Consider the following 19,067-nt stretch of genomic DNA (forward strand, 5'->3'; position numbering starts at 1 on the left):
GTTGTGGTATCAAGTTTGACCAGTGAAATGAGTATGTTAAGAAAAATAAGACAAAAGTGATTTGAAGGAAAAATAACTATATCACTTCAAAGTGTACATGATTTCTGTACTTTATCCCTCCAGCAATAACATGGACATGAAAAACGGAAGTTAGTGCTGTTAAATTCCAATGGATCAATTAAAGTAAGCTCTTTCTCATTCCCCTTCCCCCAATATTCTGCCTGCAAGATAATCATAGCATCTGAGCAGTCAGCTTTACATAAAATAAAGGAGGTGTTCTTATTAACTCTCAGGTCTCTACCATCTCAAACTTATTTTGATGAATTTAGATTCCTTTCCTTCATTAGATTCCTTTCTTTAATTTGTGGTCTTAGAAGTTGAACTTCTAGGGTCTTAGTGTTCCTGTCAGTTCTGTCTTCTATGGTGTTGGTTTCATACAAATATAGGGAGCATTCTGGCACCCAGTGTTGTAGTGCTCATCCTCACTCTAGTATTTGTAATTATCAAATCAAATACATTATTATTTTTACCATTGATTAGTGCCAAAGTACATTTGAGTTTTGAGTGACGTTCAGCTAAGAGGTCACCATGTTTAAAATTACATTCTTTATCACTTACAATCTCCTAATGTAATAGAAACATTTCTACTTGGAGAATGTGTGATTGCTTGTGAGCTGATTATAAAATGAGTAAGAGCTTGTTCATAAGCACAAATACAATAGTGGAAACATTTAAACAGGGCTTTAATGCAAGCCTTGTTCACTGTGACATTTTAACTGTTCAGAGATCTTGATAATGAGTTTGGGCTTCATTATAGATTCAGTAGATCAGCCAGTTTTACACTGTGTCCAGTTTCATTTTGCATTGAATCCTGAAAAATGCTGTTAAACTAGCTGCTGATTTGCTGAGCCTACTTTGCAGTTCTGGTAGAGATTGATTAAGCCAGCTTTGACTTACAAATTATAATTTTTACCAATAGTAGCTTATTTCTCTTGCTTTGTTCAAAAAAAGTTCATCCTGGAGGACTTTGTCTCTTTTGTCATATGTGATATAAAGATCATCTAAAAAAAAACCTAACATTATTTTATTTTACCATAATTTTTAAGCTTCATTGCCTAGAACATGTATTGCATTATGCAACCCTTTTGCACATTAAACAATAACATTTTTTCAAAAATTTGTTCAGTGGATACTGCCAGGTGTTTTAAGTTTGCTATTGGTCCAGTGGTGCACTTCTAGAATTTTGTTCCAGATCCTTCATGCATATGAGACAGATAACACACTGATGTGACTGGATGTGCAGTGATATCAGTTGTGCAAGCATGACCTGTGCAAATGGCCCTCATCACTGAAGCCCACCTTAGTCAGAGCATTTGAAGCCACCTTTGTCATTAGCTAAAGGGACCTTTGATTTGGACTACGGTAGGAAGTCTAAGATTTCCATCTTCCAAGCCCTTCTCTCACCTCTGCCCTGCTGCTGCTGTTGTCAGCAGGACACTTATCCCCTTCTCAAGGACCCTGATTTGATCCTTTGACCTCCTGCTGCCTGATTGAATAATTTATTATCCTTTCCCATGCAATAGTAGGTATCACAAATGAGGGGAGTTTGTTTGCATTGTGTTAAACAGAACACCTTTGCTTGAATGTCATTTAGCGTCCTTACACAAAAATACCAATGGCATCCCCTTGCCCCCAGCGCCACTTTACCATGGGTTGTCCAGTGTGGTACAGTTTCAAGCCCACAGCCTTCTGAATCCAGAGGTTACGTGAGTGAATGATTCTGATTGCAGATCTGGAGATCTTGCAAATGATGTGTTTCCACTGTCATCTGAACAAGATTAGTCACACAAGACAATATGGTCAAGCATGTGACACTAATATATTCATGCGTGATGTTGTCCTTTTAACTTTCCAAACTGACTTGTCACCCTATTACCAGTTAACGTATTTACTCATGTAATCAGTAATGACAAATGAAGGCATCTAATTCTGTGGAAATCCTATGTGGTGGTATCAAAGTTGCAACAACAAAGCATTTAAAATAACATTCCTACTTTAAAACATAGCTAGTTTTTTTTGTGTTAGTGTTTGCTCAATATTTTTGTCTGTTTCTGTTCCTCTGCAGAATATTTTGAATTCCTGGAAATTTTTTTTCGAAGTGTCTGATGTCATCTGGGTACTTTGACTGGCTGTTGCGCATGTGCAAATCTCATCTGGGTGCTTGCTGATAATTCTACTGCAGAAAAGCTGTCGTAGGTGAGCCTGCTTCTGGCCCTACTGGAAGTCTTCATAATGGCAACATTTCTGCAGTTACAATTAGGCAGCAGCGTAAGAGGGGGCTCTGCCTAATTTTTATCTATTAAGATGAGGGCTATTGTTGCATGGAACAGGACCTGCTCCTCAATCTTGTCTTTATAACAGTTATAATTTTATAAACTTAGTCATTGATCCTAATGTCTGCTTCACCATCTTAGAGTTATAGAGTTATACAGCACGGAAACAGGCCCTTCGGCCCAACTCGTCCATGCCGACCAAGGTGCCTTCCTGAGCTAGTTCCATGTGCCTGCATTTGGCCCATATCCCTTTACACCTTTCCTATCCATGAATCTGTCCAAATGTCTTTTAAACGTTTTTAAACCACTTCCTCTGCCTCATTCCATAGACCCAACACCCTCTGTGTGGAAAAACTGGCATCCCTTTTAAACCTTCCCCTCTTGCCTTAAACCTATGCCTCCACATTGAGCTACCAAACTCCCACACTCTCCCCTATCTTCCATAATGTTAGCTGATTTTTACAGAGAAAGTAGTGAAAGGGACTAAAAATTAGCTTTGGTATTTTGGATGAAGAGAGACTAAAATCTTTGCAAAGCTCAAAGTGATGCTCCTAACTGCAGATCCTCCTCGGGTTACGAATGCCTGACATTGACACCCTGTACATTTGACCAAATGGAGACCGGTGGGATGGATTTGTTGCGGGACTGAGAACGCAACATTTCCATGTGCCTTCTCTCCGCACCTCCACAAAACAACCCCCTACCCCACCGAGCCACAACAATCGGGGGCTGGATCAAGCTGGGAGCAGTAAGTAGACTCATGCACCGAGTCAGTGAGGCCGGTTGGCAGCTGCTCTTCCCATGCCTGCTTGCTCTCCATCACATCTGTTTCTGTGATCCTCTCCCACATGCTGTCTTTGTTCATTTCTGACTTACGAAAAATTCGGGATGCAAACAGCTCTCGGGAACGGAAACCTGTCGAAACCTGGGGCTGCCTGTATTCCCTGCCCGTGTTCCCTGCTAGAAATGCATGTTGACTAAGAAATAAGGTTTGCCAGTGATGAGTACTTCAGTTGTTAAGTCTAATGACATTGGCTGTGTTAACAAATAAAACAAAATAACAGAGGGTTGTTGCCTCAGGGAGATCAGTACAGGATACCATCAGTGTGCATCAGTATACCACTTTCAGGAGAGTAGAGAAAGAAATAAGGTGTATTTGGCATTTTTATCACTTAGCTTTTTCTTCTGTTAATTGATGTTGTTTTTGCAAGTTAAACCAATCTATCTTCATTAGCATCAAACCTAAATGTTTAACTTGCTGCTGCTGACAAGTTTTTATCTCTCACTGAGGATGTGCTTCTTTCAAGATGCGCATTGCTGATAATGTAGTGAATGAAGTTTCCTATGAACAGTGAAACAGATTGTGCTATTGAGAGTTTAGTTGTTCACAATATGAAGTTCCAGTCTGTTTATCTACAAGTGTCAGTCACATGGTAGAACTCCTGTTTAGTAAGTGAGTCATAAGTCCAACCACCAGAGATTGGTGAATGCCCATCAGTCGCATGACCTCTGTTCAGTGATTAACATATCTGCAATATATAACGCACAATGTACAGTGTAGTACAACAGCTTGCTTGGATACATTAAGAGTCAGGCTGGGAAAGGGTAGGGGAGCGGTGGCAAGAGTTTTAACGATACATTGAATCATGCAAGCAAAGCTCCGGCTGTTATGTCGTCATTAAAACCCTTGAGATTGTTTTATAAACTGGATGGGGGCACTCAGCAGCCAAATGTTTTTAGACGGATCTGTATCCTCAGCATACTGATACCTCTTTGTGTCAATGGTTGAATGACTTGCCAGTTTTCTACCAGCAGGTTTAGTCATTCAGGTTTCTATTTTCTACCAGATGAACTTATGGATTTCTTCACACCTTTCAGTTGAGAGTTTGCATTGTAGGGTTAGTATTGGGTTCCTGATAGAACTTTTGTCACAGCTGGAATTAGAAAACTATGGTAGGATGGAGGCCAGGGACATATTCTTTAAAAGTTGAACAGAAAAATTATTAATTCCTCTGTATTATTGGCACCTGTCACTGGGGCATGATTTTGAACAGTATATTGCAACAGTTGCATTTATATAATGTACTATAAGCAAGATTCTGACCGTATTTGTTAAAATTTGATGGTAATTACTGTTTGATGTTGCTGTACACTTCTAGATATCCAGAGTATCATTTCAAAGTTTGCAGGTGCCAGGAAAGTGCAGTTAACAATCTGTAGGAGGGTGGCAGATTTCAGATGATGTGGACTGCTGAGTAGACACATGGCAGGATTATGCTAGACTCTTTATGAAACATCAGTCAGACCTCAGCTGGGGAATTATGTCTCTGGAAGGAAGTCAGTGCCTTGGAGAAAGTGTAGAAGAGATTAAACTGACATCATTGATCATGGATTTTAATAAACTAATGAGATGAGTGAAACTGGGATTAAAACAGAAAATGCTGAGATGCTCAGCAAATTTAACAGCATCTGTGGAGAAAGAAAAACACAGCTAAGATTTCAGGTCGATGATGTGTTTTTATTTCTGATTTTCACCATTTGTAGTTTTTAGTTTTTCAACTCTGTATTTTCACCATAGTTGTTGCCTGATCTGCTGAGTAGTTCCAGCATTTTCTGTTTTTATTTCAGATCTCCAGCATCTGCAGTTTTTTGCTTTTTGATCAGAGAAACTAAGTGGTTCTCCAAAGAACAAAAATGTTTAGGGGGAGATTTGAAAGAGATATTCAATATGATGAGCATTTTCAACAAATCAGAAGAAACTTTTTTGTGACAGTAGGGCAGTAACCCGTCGATGATATTAAGCTGATTGCAAAAAAGTTAGAGGCAATATGGGAAAAAGAATATTCAGAGTTGTTATGACTTGAAGGCATATCCTGAAAGGATAGTGGAAATGGACTCAGTAATACTTTTCAAAAGCAAATTACATAAATATTTTTAAAAGACCTGCAGAGCTGTAGGAACAGAGGAGGGGAATGGGGCAAATTGCACAGTCACAGTGGCCCCAACTCTTAACATTCTACGATTATAACTCTTAAAGTTTGAAATTCTGGTTGGCGTATAGGTTTTCCATTTTTTCTTTGCTCTTGTTCCAGATGCTTTTACATTTGTTCCATTACTAGTGCAGGGAAAGCCAATTTGAATTGATACCAAGTGTGTGTTGCCAGGTTGACTATTGTATTATATGCAAGGCCCTCATTAATTGGTAACAGCACAGTGCAGTCTGGAACAGTTGTGAATCTCTTAGTTTATGCTTCCTGATCATTCTGGCAAATGTGCAATATTCCAAGCAAAATAGTGAAGCTCACTTCTTAATTGTGACTACAGAAATTATCATTTTTACGGTGAATTGGAAATAACATAGTGAATTTGTGGTGTTTGTAAATGGGAAGATAATCAGTCCATCTTGCCTACTCTTTCAAATTTCTTTGCTGGGCTAATATGCCTGAATCTAATCTAATCCAGGCATTCATCCAGTCCTGTAGAATTCCGATTGGTTTCTTTTTCACCATGCCTATTGAAAGGCATGTGCCAGAACGCTAGCAGCTTTCACTGAAAAAATGTTACCTAATTACCTATTGCAACCTTGCTGTAATGGAAACCAATGGCAGCGAAATAACCCAAAAGCATTTAATGTTGCCATTCTATTGAAAACTTTGCAGATCCCTTGTCAATGTCCCCTTTTCCACAGAATAAAGCTGAAAGAAGATGATCTTTCCTTGTAACCAAATCCTTTTAAGTTTAGGAGTTGCCTCTTAACGTTCCAGTGGACACTTTCCAATAACTTCCCTGTAATACGATGTTCAAGACAAAACACAGCAGTCCAGCAAAGTCAATACAACTGTAACCCATCTCCTTTGCTTTAAGTCACATCCTTGGATATAAATTAATCCATTTGGTATTATAAACTGCTGCTATTCTAGCCCAGTACTTGGAAAAGGGATGTGGAAAAGAACTGTACTTCTTTTCCCTTTAACTTGCTAGTGTGCCTCCTTTAAACTGATAAGAATAAAGAGTTAGGGCAGAAACCAGTGCCAGCAAAGTTGGAGCTGGCTTTTGCTAATCCTGTTACTTATCTTCCCTTTATTGTTATTGAAGCGATTAAATCTAAGCAAGCGATAAATAGCTGGTATACTTCAAGGCTGCTGCGATTCTTGAGTGAATGCATTGGTATTTCATTTCACTTCTCTGATGCAACATGCTGAGTATGTTGTCTGTATTTCTAGGCTTGAATATGTTTGTACTGAATTTTTTCGCCACCAATGTGATGAGAAGCACAGTTTGGCTTTTCTTTCTTTCTGCTTTAATTCAATTCTTCACACTGAGATGTATCCCAAGTGCTCATTTGCACACACTACTTTTGTTTACTTATAAATCTAGATTTTGGGCATTAACTTTTCCTCCTTGAATTCAATTTAAGAATGATGCATGAAATCAATTCTGCATTAATATATACTAGTTTGTTTGAAGATTAAAGCAAATCTATGTAATCAGAACATGGATTTAATCAGCAAAATAACTTTGAAATGTACAAATTAAACTAAGGAAACCAATAAATAAGTTGGGTTGTCTTTGATATACAACGATGAAAGGAAGAGCTTAGTCATATTTGCTCTTCTCTGTACCTCCAGCTTTATGAAACAACTTTCACCCATCTGGACTTATGCATGGAACTGAAGTGGTCATTTATGACATTGTGCTGCCAACAGGAAGTCCTGTGACCAATAGCACAATGTTTACACGTAGCCAGGAAAACATGCAGCCTGCTTTTGTCAGTTTGCATCCTGAGTAGGCATCAGAAATGATGGAAAACAACTTGCAGCTTTTTATGCTGCCAATTAGAAAGCAAGGTTGAGGTTACACCTGCATTAAATGGGCCAATGGGTGTGTGCATCATATATGCATCTTGGTAGCATGGTACGGTAGCGTAGCGGTTAGCGTGGCGCTATTACAGCACCAGCGATTAGGGTTCAATTCTCGCCGCTGTCTGTAAGGAGTTTGTGCATTCTCCTTGTGACTGCATGGGTTTCCTCCGGGTGCTCTGGTTTCCTCCCACATGCCAAAGACGTACGGGTTAGTAGGTTAACATGGGTGTAATTAGGCGTCACGGGCTCATTGAGCCAGAACAGCCTGTTACCGTGCCGTATAAATAAAGTTCTAAAGTTTTAAAATTTCATATGCTGCCATCCTACCAGCAGTGAGTTGCTAGACTGGAACACAGCAGTTTTGATAGCAAGTTCAAGGTGCAGCATAATTGTCTTATTTTTATTTTGGTTTAAGCAGAAGAAATATAACTTTAGGGAGCTTTTAGTTTCTCTCAGTGTGGCTTAAACTGCATACACAACATTGCACATCATTTTGTTTTCCAATTCACTCTGCCTGATACGAACCTTCTGTACAACATGCCATTCTGATGATGATAGAGAACAAGTAAAGCAACTCTGTGAAGGGATAAATTTAGTTTCCTGCTTAGACTGAGTTATATAAATAACCCTAACAGATATTTACAGGCTGCATTTATTTTTATGCTATCACTGGTGTCACTTAAAGAACTAAACTTAGCCAAAAGAAAAAATCAATGTACCAACCTGTATTAATTACTGAATGATCTATTAACTGTACCACACCAGTTACAACCATCTGTAGCTGTTTTAGAATTGGCTTCTTTAGTTTGTTTTGGTGCAGTGAATAATCTTCCTCATATTACTGTTTAGTATTAAGCAAATGGCATTTGAATTTCATGCAACAGTTTGCATATCAGTGAAAATTTGTTTCTGAAAACATTAAGACAAATTTCTCAAAAGCATTTGTATTGCTTAGAAATAAGTTTTAAAGCAATGACCATTTGTGTTCCACAATCTGAGGAAAAGCTTGTTGAAAATTTGAAACATTTGTATGTTGTGCACATGTTCAGTGAACATTTGAGAGTAATGACTGGTTCTAAGTAGTTGTATAAAGTTAAATATCAAAGAATCATTGTTCAAGTGAACTGCTTTTGTTTTTGATGAGTGGTAAGAGATATCATTCTGTTAAACTATACAGGGTGTGCTATTTTAACTAAAGAACCTTGTGTATTCACCTGCTCTTAGAACTGCTGCTAGCTTTTCTAGGAGGGGAGGAAGGAAAAGTAAAAAGATGGAGAGAACTGGTCCAACTTCACTTGTCAAGACCAGAAATTAAAAGAGAACTTTTCAGAGGAAAAAGTAAAGGCAGGACAATATTTGTAATTTTCCACAAAGGAATGATTGTTAATTTACGCATTTATTTTTCTTGGTTACCTTGTTTTACTGAATGGTTAATTTGAACATTTCTTTTCATTTTAGATTCCAGAGCAGCTGTGAAGAATTCTGGCTGGAGGAAATGATGCCTCATGTAGTTCTTGGATCTTTTTGGAGCAAATTGCCAGAAAACAAATGCAACATACAATTTATCAAACTAGAATCAAAGCCTAACAGACACTAAGCAAGTCTTTTAAAGATGAAATCGAAGCCAGGAACGCAGCAATGAATGTTTACACCGCCCAAGAAACGTGAATTTCCTGTCAGCAGCCTGCCCTTGGCAGAGAAGGCAGTTGCAGCAGCTACTGCAAGTGAGAGCAGTCGCAGTGAAAACTTGGCATGGCTTGCCAATGTAGCTAGCAGCCAAAGCAGTGTGGGCGTGAAGTATGGACATGCCAAAGTAGCAGGAGAAACCTCAGTGGAAACTGGCTTACCACTGTATAAACCACTACCGACTGCAGTGGACTATTCATCGCCTGGGAATGTTAGACCAACTCCAGGGGTAACACAACTTCGCGCTGTTTACTCATCTTCAGCATTAGCTCAGCCAGGGTCTTCTATGTCGCCTGTGGAGTATGCTCCTCTGCAGCCCGCTGCTTTCCAGTTTGTTGGGCCACCTTTCAGTGGACCATATGTGGGACCTCCTGCATTTGTCCCTTCCCCATTGATCTCCCCAACAGCTTCAAATGCTTCTGCCACTCCAACTCAGTATTCCCATCTAGAACCCTACTCTACAATCTTTCCCAGTATGGGCAGCCCATCCCAGCATAAGGTTGAGCAGCAGGTGGTCAGGCCACGCAGAGAGATTCCAGGATCGCCTCCACCCTCGGTGCAAAACCAGTATGTGCAAATTTCAAGTTCGTCTCCCAATGTGACAAGACCCCACTCCCCTACAACAGTCCCCCTGCATTTGCACTCTCACTCATCACTGATTCCACACACTCTCACAGTCAGCACACCATCACCAATGGTTCTCCAGTATGCAGATGCCGGATACCATGTTGGATCAAGGGAAACAGTCAGGAAGGTTGATGACATCAGACCACATTTGGTTCCTAGAAGGGAAGTATTAAATGGTGAAATTGAAAAAAGCAGGAGATATGCTCTTTCACCCAGCACGGAATTGAACATGGAAAAATCAGGAACCAAACCGGTTTCTCGGCACTATGAAATAAGGCATGGGACCCATGTGGTTGTTCACCCAAGTCCTGCTGACTATACTGCACAAGAAACTTTAGGATCTAGAGCTTCGGTAATGATTATACCCAACAGTCACACACCAACTACAGATCTGGAGGTCCAACAGGCCATAGACAGGGACAACTCTCCTTTGGCATTGTATGATAAAGCCAACTTAAATCATGGGAAGGCAACTTTTTCTCCACAGTCTGTCATCCAAACCACCCATACTCCCACTGACCACCTTTCTATAGGACTACCTGCTAGCGCAGTTTACCCTGGTTCTCAACAGCCACTTATTGGTTACATAAGCAGTCAACAGCAAGCACTAAGTTACCATGGGAACCTGCATCAGCACCTAGTAATCCCAGGCACCCAGCCACTTCTTATTCCTGTATGCAGTACAGCGGTTGAAGCTTCAGGGGTGACCTCTACAATAGTGACAACATCTCCTCAGTTCGCTGCAGTGCCTCATCCATTTGTCAGCACAGCTAGTCCCAAGAGTGAGAACTATCATCCTCAATCGCTTGCTACGCAGCCAACTTACCAGACAACCGTTGTACAGGCTCAAGTGCATCTGCCAGTAGTACAGTCGGTGAGCTCTCCAGTCGCAGCTTCTAATCAACTGCCTCCCTATTTCATGAAAGGATCAATCATACAGCTAGCTAATGGAGAGCTTAAAAGAGTTGAAGACTTAAAAACAGAGGACTTCATACAAAGTGCTGAAATCAGCAGTGATCTGAAGATTGACTCTAGCACTGTGGAGCGTGTTGAAGGCAGTCACACCTCCAGTTTTGCTGTTTTGCAGTTTGCAGTTGGAGAACACAGAACACAGGTATGAGCAACTGTGTCCCGAGTCAACTGAAGTGTTATAATTTTCTCTGTTAGTAGCAGAATTTAATCTGATTTCATGAAGTCCTTTCAAATCAAATTTTGTTAAATTTTCCACTTGGAAATTTGCTATTTTTTAGGTAATAATCTGTTAAACCAATTTCCTCAAAGCAAAGAAACCCCATTTAATAACAGTGATGCATACCTTGCCATGGCGTCAGTGCGTCCATTGCATGCAAAGCCAGTGTCACTGATTTGATATGGCCATACCTTTGCGTTTGAGTTTCAGTAGAAAAATCTGTGCAATTTTGTTGGGAATTCTTAGGGTGTCATGGATCATATGGACACTACCATGCAAATGTCATCTATTTCACCCTTGGTCGGGTATAGGGCATTGTCAACAATTCAGTGATGCATTGACTTCAATGAATCCTGTGAAGCTCAGGATTGTCAATCAAAGGCAGACCCAGGTTGTGCACCAAGGTATTGCTTACTGAAAGCAAGATGGTAAATGTTCCCCATTGGCGTAATCATCAACAATTTTTCTTTTAAGTTTGCCTAGTGGTAGGCAAGGGATGGAGTCAAAGCAATAAACTAGCTGTGTTACATTTTCTTATTTTAAAAACTATGGGAGTCTGATGACAAACCACATAAATGTGTTGCCTGTGTATTGAGCAAATAATCCTGTATCTTACAATTTTCCTTTTTGTTGATAATTGCTTTTCAAGTTTGTGATATTTAAAAATAGTCTCCTTTGAATATATTTTCTCCTAATTTACTTGATTTTTTTTGGAGAGGCTCAGTTTTTCTCGCCCACAAGTTTCTTGCTTTTTAAAAAAGAACCACAAATCACTTACAGCCTCATCCTCATCATTTGGCCTTTGAAAAAGGTGACTGGAATACAATTTTACATTTTATTTGCTAAGAGTTCTGAATTTTCTCAGAACAAGCTGGGGCAAAAAAGGTGAATACATAGTGTTTCCAATGTCAGAGATCTTGACTTTTCTTTTGATTTAGGCATGCCATATCTTTCAGAAGATCCCCTGTATTTTCTCTCTTGTACAATTCTCACCCATGGCTTCAAGAAACTATCTGTATAAAATTGCAGTTACACTCTAGGATGGTGGTGTGTTGGGGATTATGTTACCTGGAGGCTGCATAAAGGTGGCATAGACGTGCCTTACCAGATCAGAATGCAATTCATTTTAGGTACAATATTATTAAACTAGATCAAACTAGCTCTAAGATTACAGAATAACTATAAGAGAGAACTGTAGCTAGCATAGTATAGTAAAGGCTCTATTATCCAGCACGTCTCAGTCTTGACAGGTGCTTGTTAATCAAATATGCTGATTAAATCGAGAGAGAGCTCCTTGGTGCTGCCTCTGAAATACTAGGGCAAGACAAATTATAGAACTCTTGATAACAAAGGTTTTACTTGTTAGATTACACAACTAGTAATCCAGAGGTACAAATTCAAATCCCACTAATGACAGCTAGTACAAGTTCAAATCCCATCAATCCTAACAATTCATTAAATTGTTAATGAATTAATCTTGAATTTATTTTTGGCAATAAAGCTAATCAGTACTGGTGATGATGAAATTACTGGATTGTTGAAGGTAATATTTGATTCATTGACATTCTTTGTAGAGGAAAATGTGTCATCTTCACCTAGCCTGGCCCAGATGCAACTCTTAGAGCAATATGGTTGTTTCTTCATTTTCCTTTGAAATGGCTAAGCAAGCCACTGTTGTGTGAAGCTATTACATTAAAGCATCTCCAAGCCAGCAACCTCTACAAGTTTGAAGGGCAAGCAGTCGCATATGAACACGACTAGCAGCAATTTTTCCTCCAAGTCACACAAGTCACATACAATGCTAGCTTGGATACTTGTTGTAGTTCCTTCGTCATCACTTAATCTAAATCCTGAGAACTATGCAACAGCACTATGGGCGAATTGTCAGTACACGTGCTGTAGCAGTTCAAGGAGATAGCTCACCACTGCCATCTCAAGGGCAGTTGGGGATGGGCAGTTATTGTGGGTTTGTCAGTAATCCCTATCGTCTGACAATGAAAGTATATGTGGTTATTGGTTAAGGAGATTACAAGAACAGTTGCATATCATGTAATCATACAAATAGATTGGGAAGGTTGGTATAGATCAGAAAGTGCCAATCTACCTATTTCAGTTCAAATGCAAACATTTGTCCAAATAAAAATAATCATGGAACTCATCTCGAAAAGTACTATAAACTTGAAAATGCTACAAATTTGTGAACAAGTAAATGCCAAAATAAAACCAGAAAATGCTGGAAATGCTCAGCAGGTCAGGCAGCATCTGTGGAGTGAGAAATGGAGTTAGTGTTTCAGGTTGATGGCTTTTCATCAGAAAAAACACCTTGAACCTTCTTTAGCTGTGTGTGAAGTGCAGAAATTGAATGGGACTATAGTTTGGACCTTTGTGATACGATTCATCCAAAAGGTTTGATCCACAGATTCCTTTACAACTGATAATGTGAATATAGTACGGTGTACAGGGATTCAAACAGTAGTACTTCCTACCTGTACCATTTAATACGCTATTGAGTCTACACTGCATCAAGCAATATCTATTTTTGCTTCCACCTTTGCCCATGAAAACTGTTACTTTCTGCAATCTGGTCATTCTTCTTTGGTATGGGGCCCATTTCTACTTCAAGTCATCGTTATAGTGGACAATGGGTTATCCATTTATTACCAGATGTAGGTAAACCCCACAAAGCACTGCCAAGTCTTGGTAACAGTTCACTATTCCAGGATCATCCTGTTCTACACTTCAAACTATCTTGTTAATCTACTCTCCCCTACTTCCTCCACCCCATTCTCATGTATGGAATCTATTGACTACTTCTGCATGTAAAATTAACACCATCTGTTCCATTGCCTTTGCCAGTTCCTTCCTGAAGCCTTCTAGTTCAAACTTCATAAAGGACACCCCTCCCTGCCCTAGCTTTGAACTCTTTAAATGTCAGCTGTGAATTGGTTGATACTGATTTGACCTCTAAGTTTGTGGATTCAAATCTCACTCCTGAGACTTGAACACAAAAGTAGAGGCTGACACCCTACTCCAGCTTTAAGAGAATGTTGCATTATCAAAAGTCCCATCTTTTGAATGGGACACTAAATTGAAAACTGGTTTGCAGTCTTGGGTGAACGTAAAGGTTCCCATGAAACTGCTTCAAAGAAGACCAGGGGAGTTATTTCTAGCATGCAGGCCAAAATGTATCTCTCATTAAAATGTATTGGGCCATAATGAGCTGATTGTGGCTGGCAGTTCCAAAGGGAATGCTGCCAAGCAGTAGGTGATGTGCAGCTACTGCCCAGACTTAGGTAGCTTTGCTCTAGGTCTGAGACTAGCTGAGTAGTACGCGTCGCTTTGCTCCTCCACTGGACTTTCCTTTAATCCAAGGGCAGAGCTGATCATGCTGGGATTCTCCAACATTGGGGAGCCTACCTCAGGGAGCTTACACCAGACCGACCTAGTGTGGGGTAAAAAATCCCTGTTCATTTGAAAGGAGATTCCTGGCTTGGAGCTTCGGAAGGAAAAGTTCAGTTGTTTATTATAATATTTTACTTTGTTTTTAATTATTTGTTGGTATTTTAATTTTTAATATTTTGTTTCCAAATTACTGTAAACTATTTTAATAATTTAAATGTCTCTATGTCAGAAACAGTTAGAAACTCTTATAGAGTCTTCCAGAGTTTTTAAAAGGAGTCAGGATGAAGCCTAGTCAGTACTGAGGCCTCTCAACACCTCCCCATCTGATTCTGGGATCAGAAGGCCAAGGACAATTCAACCCACACATCCATTTAAGGTTACTGTATGGGTGCAGGCTAAATTGAGCATGATTCGGCTTGTTTGCTGGTTAGTACTGTTCTGCTTAATATGGTAAGAGATTGCCTCAGAGCTTTTACACTGCAACATTGAGTACTCTTCAGAAATACTTCATTGGCTGTAAAGTACTGTGAGCCATCATTAAAGGGATTTTAAAGGCGTTATACAAATACAAGACTCTTTCTATTTCTTTTTAGATTTATTTTCTGGCTCCCAAATGCCTTCACCGAGCTCACCTCCTTCAATAAGACCCACCTGCCAGATCCCTCAACCCTATCCCAACCACCCCCCCCCCCCCACCCAACCAGCTGATTACCCAGCATTCCTTTCTGACCTAATGTCAGCTCATACATCAGTTTTTCTTGGTTCAATCCTCTTCCTTTTAAAAATCCATGGTCATTTCCTCTCTCCTCTTTTTAATTGACTTTGCCAATTGTCACTCAATCACCCACCTTTCTTTGGCTCAATTCTCTGTACCTACTCTTGTCTGCCAAATCCATACCATCTGTCACAGAATCAAATGTCAGGTTTATATTCCTGCCAACATGTTGAAACCAGTCTTATCAACTTGGCACTCTGAGACTAATGTAGGTATTCTATTCTTCATTCTTGACCTGCCTGCAGCCTCTGAAACAGTTGATCACACTGTCCTCCTCCAACATCTCTCCCCTGTTGTCCAGTTGCCTGGTTCCATTATTTTCTATTCACTTGTTTCCAGATAATAATCTGCATTCACTTTTCTTCCTGCTCCTGCACAGTTACCTCTGGAACTCCACAAAGCTCTATCCTTGATCTCCCTTTTAGCCCATTGATGGCTTTATCTGAAAACACCATTACCACATTCTCCCTCTACTTTTCCCACTGCTTCTGATTTCACACACAGCTTGTCTAATATCTGGTACTGGATGACGTGAAATTTCTTCCAAATAAATTTTGTTAAGGCTAAAGCCACCACAGATTTTTCTCAACCACCAATATTATACCTTTTCAAGAAGGCTAAAGCGGGTTGTTCACAACCTTGTAATGAAGATTTTTAGACTACAAATCCACATCATCACCAAGACCACCTCCATAACACTGCATGATTCTATTCTGCCTCAGCTCGTCTGCTTCTCAAATTCTTGATACCCTTAGAAGTGACTGTTCCATCCCTGACCTATCCTTCCTGACATTTTCTAACTTGAGCTCATCCAAATCATCTAATTCCCACACAGTTCCAATCAGCCACCATTCCAGTGCACACTTACTTGTAGTCTTCTGCATAAGCAAAATTTCAGTTTTTCAATTCTGAAAACCCTTGTTTTCATTTTCTTCCATGACCTTTCTTTCATTAGTTTCCTCTCCGTGCCTCCAATTTTGACCTCTTTTCACATACACATTTTTAATTATTCTGCTGTTGGTATTGTGCTTTCAACTGCTTAGACTTTGTTCAGACTTTCTCTGCTTAGTTCCTGCCTCTTTACTTTTCCCCTTTAAAATGCTTTTGTGCATATTTCCTTGATGTTTCCTTATATGGTATAGTAACAAGATTTATTTGATAACACTCCCATAAAACATTGTTGCTACACTAGAATTGGCATATGAATGTAACTTGTTATTATGGATAATTTAGTATAATTGGTACTTGTATCTTATTTTGGGGAATCCATTGAACAATCTTGGCTTTCAGTATTCCATTGTTCATTGCAAAGCTTTTAATTGCCTATGTATATTTTTTTAACTACATCTCCCCCCCACCAATTTTTTTAAGACCTTCATAGTATTAAGTTTCCTACCAAACAGTGAACTAGTTGTTGTGACATAAACTCCTGGGGCTAGGAAGTGGAAGATATTCCAGGTTAATTGGTCTCAATTGTTCCTTTTTCATATCAATCAGTAAGACAATATTATTGGTAGTGGCATTTCCAGGCTCTCTAGAGCTCAAGTTTTCTGCTTCCTATTGTTTATGCAATACCTCATTTGAAAAAACACCTTAAAATCCATGCTAGGGTTGAATATGAATGTTTAGCAATTTGGGTGCTTTCTTTCATGACTCAGCTCTCAACAATAACCAAAACACTGTGCACTGCCCTTGCAGATGAATTGCATCTCACTTTATTTACATAGATAGTTTCTGAATGTGTAAACCATCCTTTATTATCGGATTCATGATTTTATAGAGCTCCAAATTAAGTCTTATTTTGCAATGCCAAAGCTTCAGTTTGAACTGATAAGAATCTGAATTTTTAAGAATTGTTGATGTTTAAAATTTAATTGATTATTCTTGCTTAAAGTGAAGCACTTGCAGCTTGTTATGGCCCTGTACCCAATTCAAGGAAAAGCAACAAACTTCTGAGAATTCCTGTTTATTTTAAACCTAGCCACAGTTAACTGTAACTTAGCACCTCCTTTCAAAAATTCCAAAGTGCTTTTAATTTTCTTTTAGTTGTCGATGCATATTATTTTCTGAAATTGAAAACATGACTTTACACTGCATTTCTTACCTTAACCTAGGATATTTGCAAAATAATTGCCCAGAATTTCTACCTGCATTTACTGCTTGCCAAGCTGCCAAGTACGTACTTGCATTTAGGAGATTCATTCATGGTAATTTCCTTAAAGAAGCTAGCTCCTTTCTATCAGTGAAACTTTACACAGAGCTAAGCAATTCTAACATAACTATCACTATATTGGAGGACTTAAATAACCCTTCTGGAAAAAAAGCTTCCACAGTCTGTCAAAGATTGCCCCCCCCCCCCCCCCCCGAGCTCTTAAATCTGGCAGTGTTTGATTGTCTGACATTTAGAAACGTTCAAAAGCAATTTAAAAGTCAACCACACTTATAAAAATAAATTAATTAAAAATGCTAAAATATGAGTAAAACTCAGTTAATTCAAAAAGATTACCTGAAACTTGCCTTTCTCCCTTCAGCCCTCTCTTTAAATTGAAATGAGTGGAGTCACTGAACCTGTGCCAGGCATAATCTGGCACAAATTCAGCAGATTCCCCAGTGCAAGTGCTGGGAAAATGCAGGAGGTTGGCATGGTTGGCAAAAGCCCAGAGAACACCTATTAGGAAACTTAGAAATTTGCAAGCTTGCCTGGGGATTCTTGCGCTTCCTGACACCCAGGTGGGGAAATTATTCAGTAAATTCCAGCCTATTATATCTTTCTGCAGCTTCTTGAAAAACAATTCAAGTTAGTGGTAAGTATTGTCTAATAAATGGTACATTTATACACCAAGTTTTTACATATGGAGACTTCTTCTTTCCCACCCTGCTGTACTTAGCCCTCAGCGCCTCCTACACCTGGCCACCTTTGGATGAATGCCTCTGTAATGTAATTACAGCTGTATGCAACTGAATCCTTCCCCCCCACCAAACCTGGGGTTACTAAGGGTATAAAATACTTTTATTTTCCAGAATATTACCCAAAATGCATTTCCCAGTAATGGTATTCTTATTACATGTTCATCATCTAGATAAATAAAAATGATAGAGCATTCACGTGAAGCTAGCAAGGCATAGAACAAAACTGAAGAGGCATTTGGGATAGGCAGGACTTTGGAGCCACACATTGCAGGAGCAGATTTATGCATGTTTATATTTTATTTATCCATCAATATATTGCAGGTGAAATTTATAAACCCTGCAATGAAGACAACAGAACTTCAGGGAGCCAGTGTATTACTTTAATGAATGGCATTTAAGGACAGAGAAGCAAAGACTGAAAAGGGAGATCAACTAGAATTCAGTGTCAAATCAGATACAGGGAATAAAATAAAGTAAAATGAAGAGTAAGAATAATAAAAATCTTAAAACAAATCACACTTAAAATTATTTACGTTCTGGGTCAGTTTGATTGGTAGTCATTAAAATTATGTTAAAAGGCACATGAACTACTAAGACTAGACTTAACATCACAAGTTTAAGGAGCAGTTAACGTGCGAGTACACCAACTGCCTGAAAGTCATGGGGAGTTAATTGTGAGATGCCTTTCTTACTTAGCTAACAACTAAGGAATTGTTATTGGAATTGGTTTATTATTGTCACTTGTACCGAGGTACAGTGAAAGACTTGTCTTGCATACTGTTCATATATTATACAGTGCATTGAGGTAGTACAAGGTAAGACAATACAGAATGCAGAGTAAAGTGTCACAGTTTATAGAGAAAGTGCAGTGCAGGTAGACAATAAGGTGTATGGTCATAACAGAGTAGATTGTAAGGTCAAGAGTCCATTTTATTGTACTAGGGAACTGTTCAATAATCTTATAACAGCAGGATAGAAGCTGTCCTTGAGCCTGGTGATACATGCTTTTGTATCTTCTGCTCAATGGGAGAGGGGAGAAGAGAGAATGTCTGGAGTGGGTGGGGTCTTTGATTATGCTGGCTGCTTTACTGAGGCAGCGAGAAGTATAGACAGTTCATGCAGGGTAGGCGGTTTCCATGATGTGTTGAGCTGCGTCCACTACTCATGTTTAGATCCGTCCGCTCGTACACTTCATTGTGAGAGTTGGTGATAACTTGGAGCTTGGAACGTGCGCATGCATAAGTATAATCTGGAAATACAGCACAAGATGGTTTGGAGTGACC

The 19,067-nt window shown here is 39.3% G+C and overlaps 1 protein-coding gene across 1 annotated transcript in view; it reads left to right on the top strand.

Annotated features, from left to right (window-relative positions):
• Nucleotides 1-19,067, top strand: part of LOC127570301 (ataxin-1-like) — a 245,768-nt gene that overhangs the window by 205,961 nt on the left and 20,740 nt on the right. The window contains 1 exon segment of the mRNA XM_052015724.1: nt 8,654-10,622. Within this exon segment, the coding sequence (XP_051871684.1) occupies nt 8,838-10,622 (1,785 nt within the window). The 5' untranslated portion in view covers nt 8,654-8,837.

Source organism: Pristis pectinata, chromosome 5 (genome assembly GCF_009764475.1).
Source record: "Pristis pectinata isolate sPriPec2 chromosome 5, sPriPec2.1.pri, whole genome shotgun sequence".
Classification (NCBI taxonomy): domain Eukaryota; kingdom Metazoa; phylum Chordata; class Chondrichthyes; order Rhinopristiformes; family Pristidae; genus Pristis; species Pristis pectinata.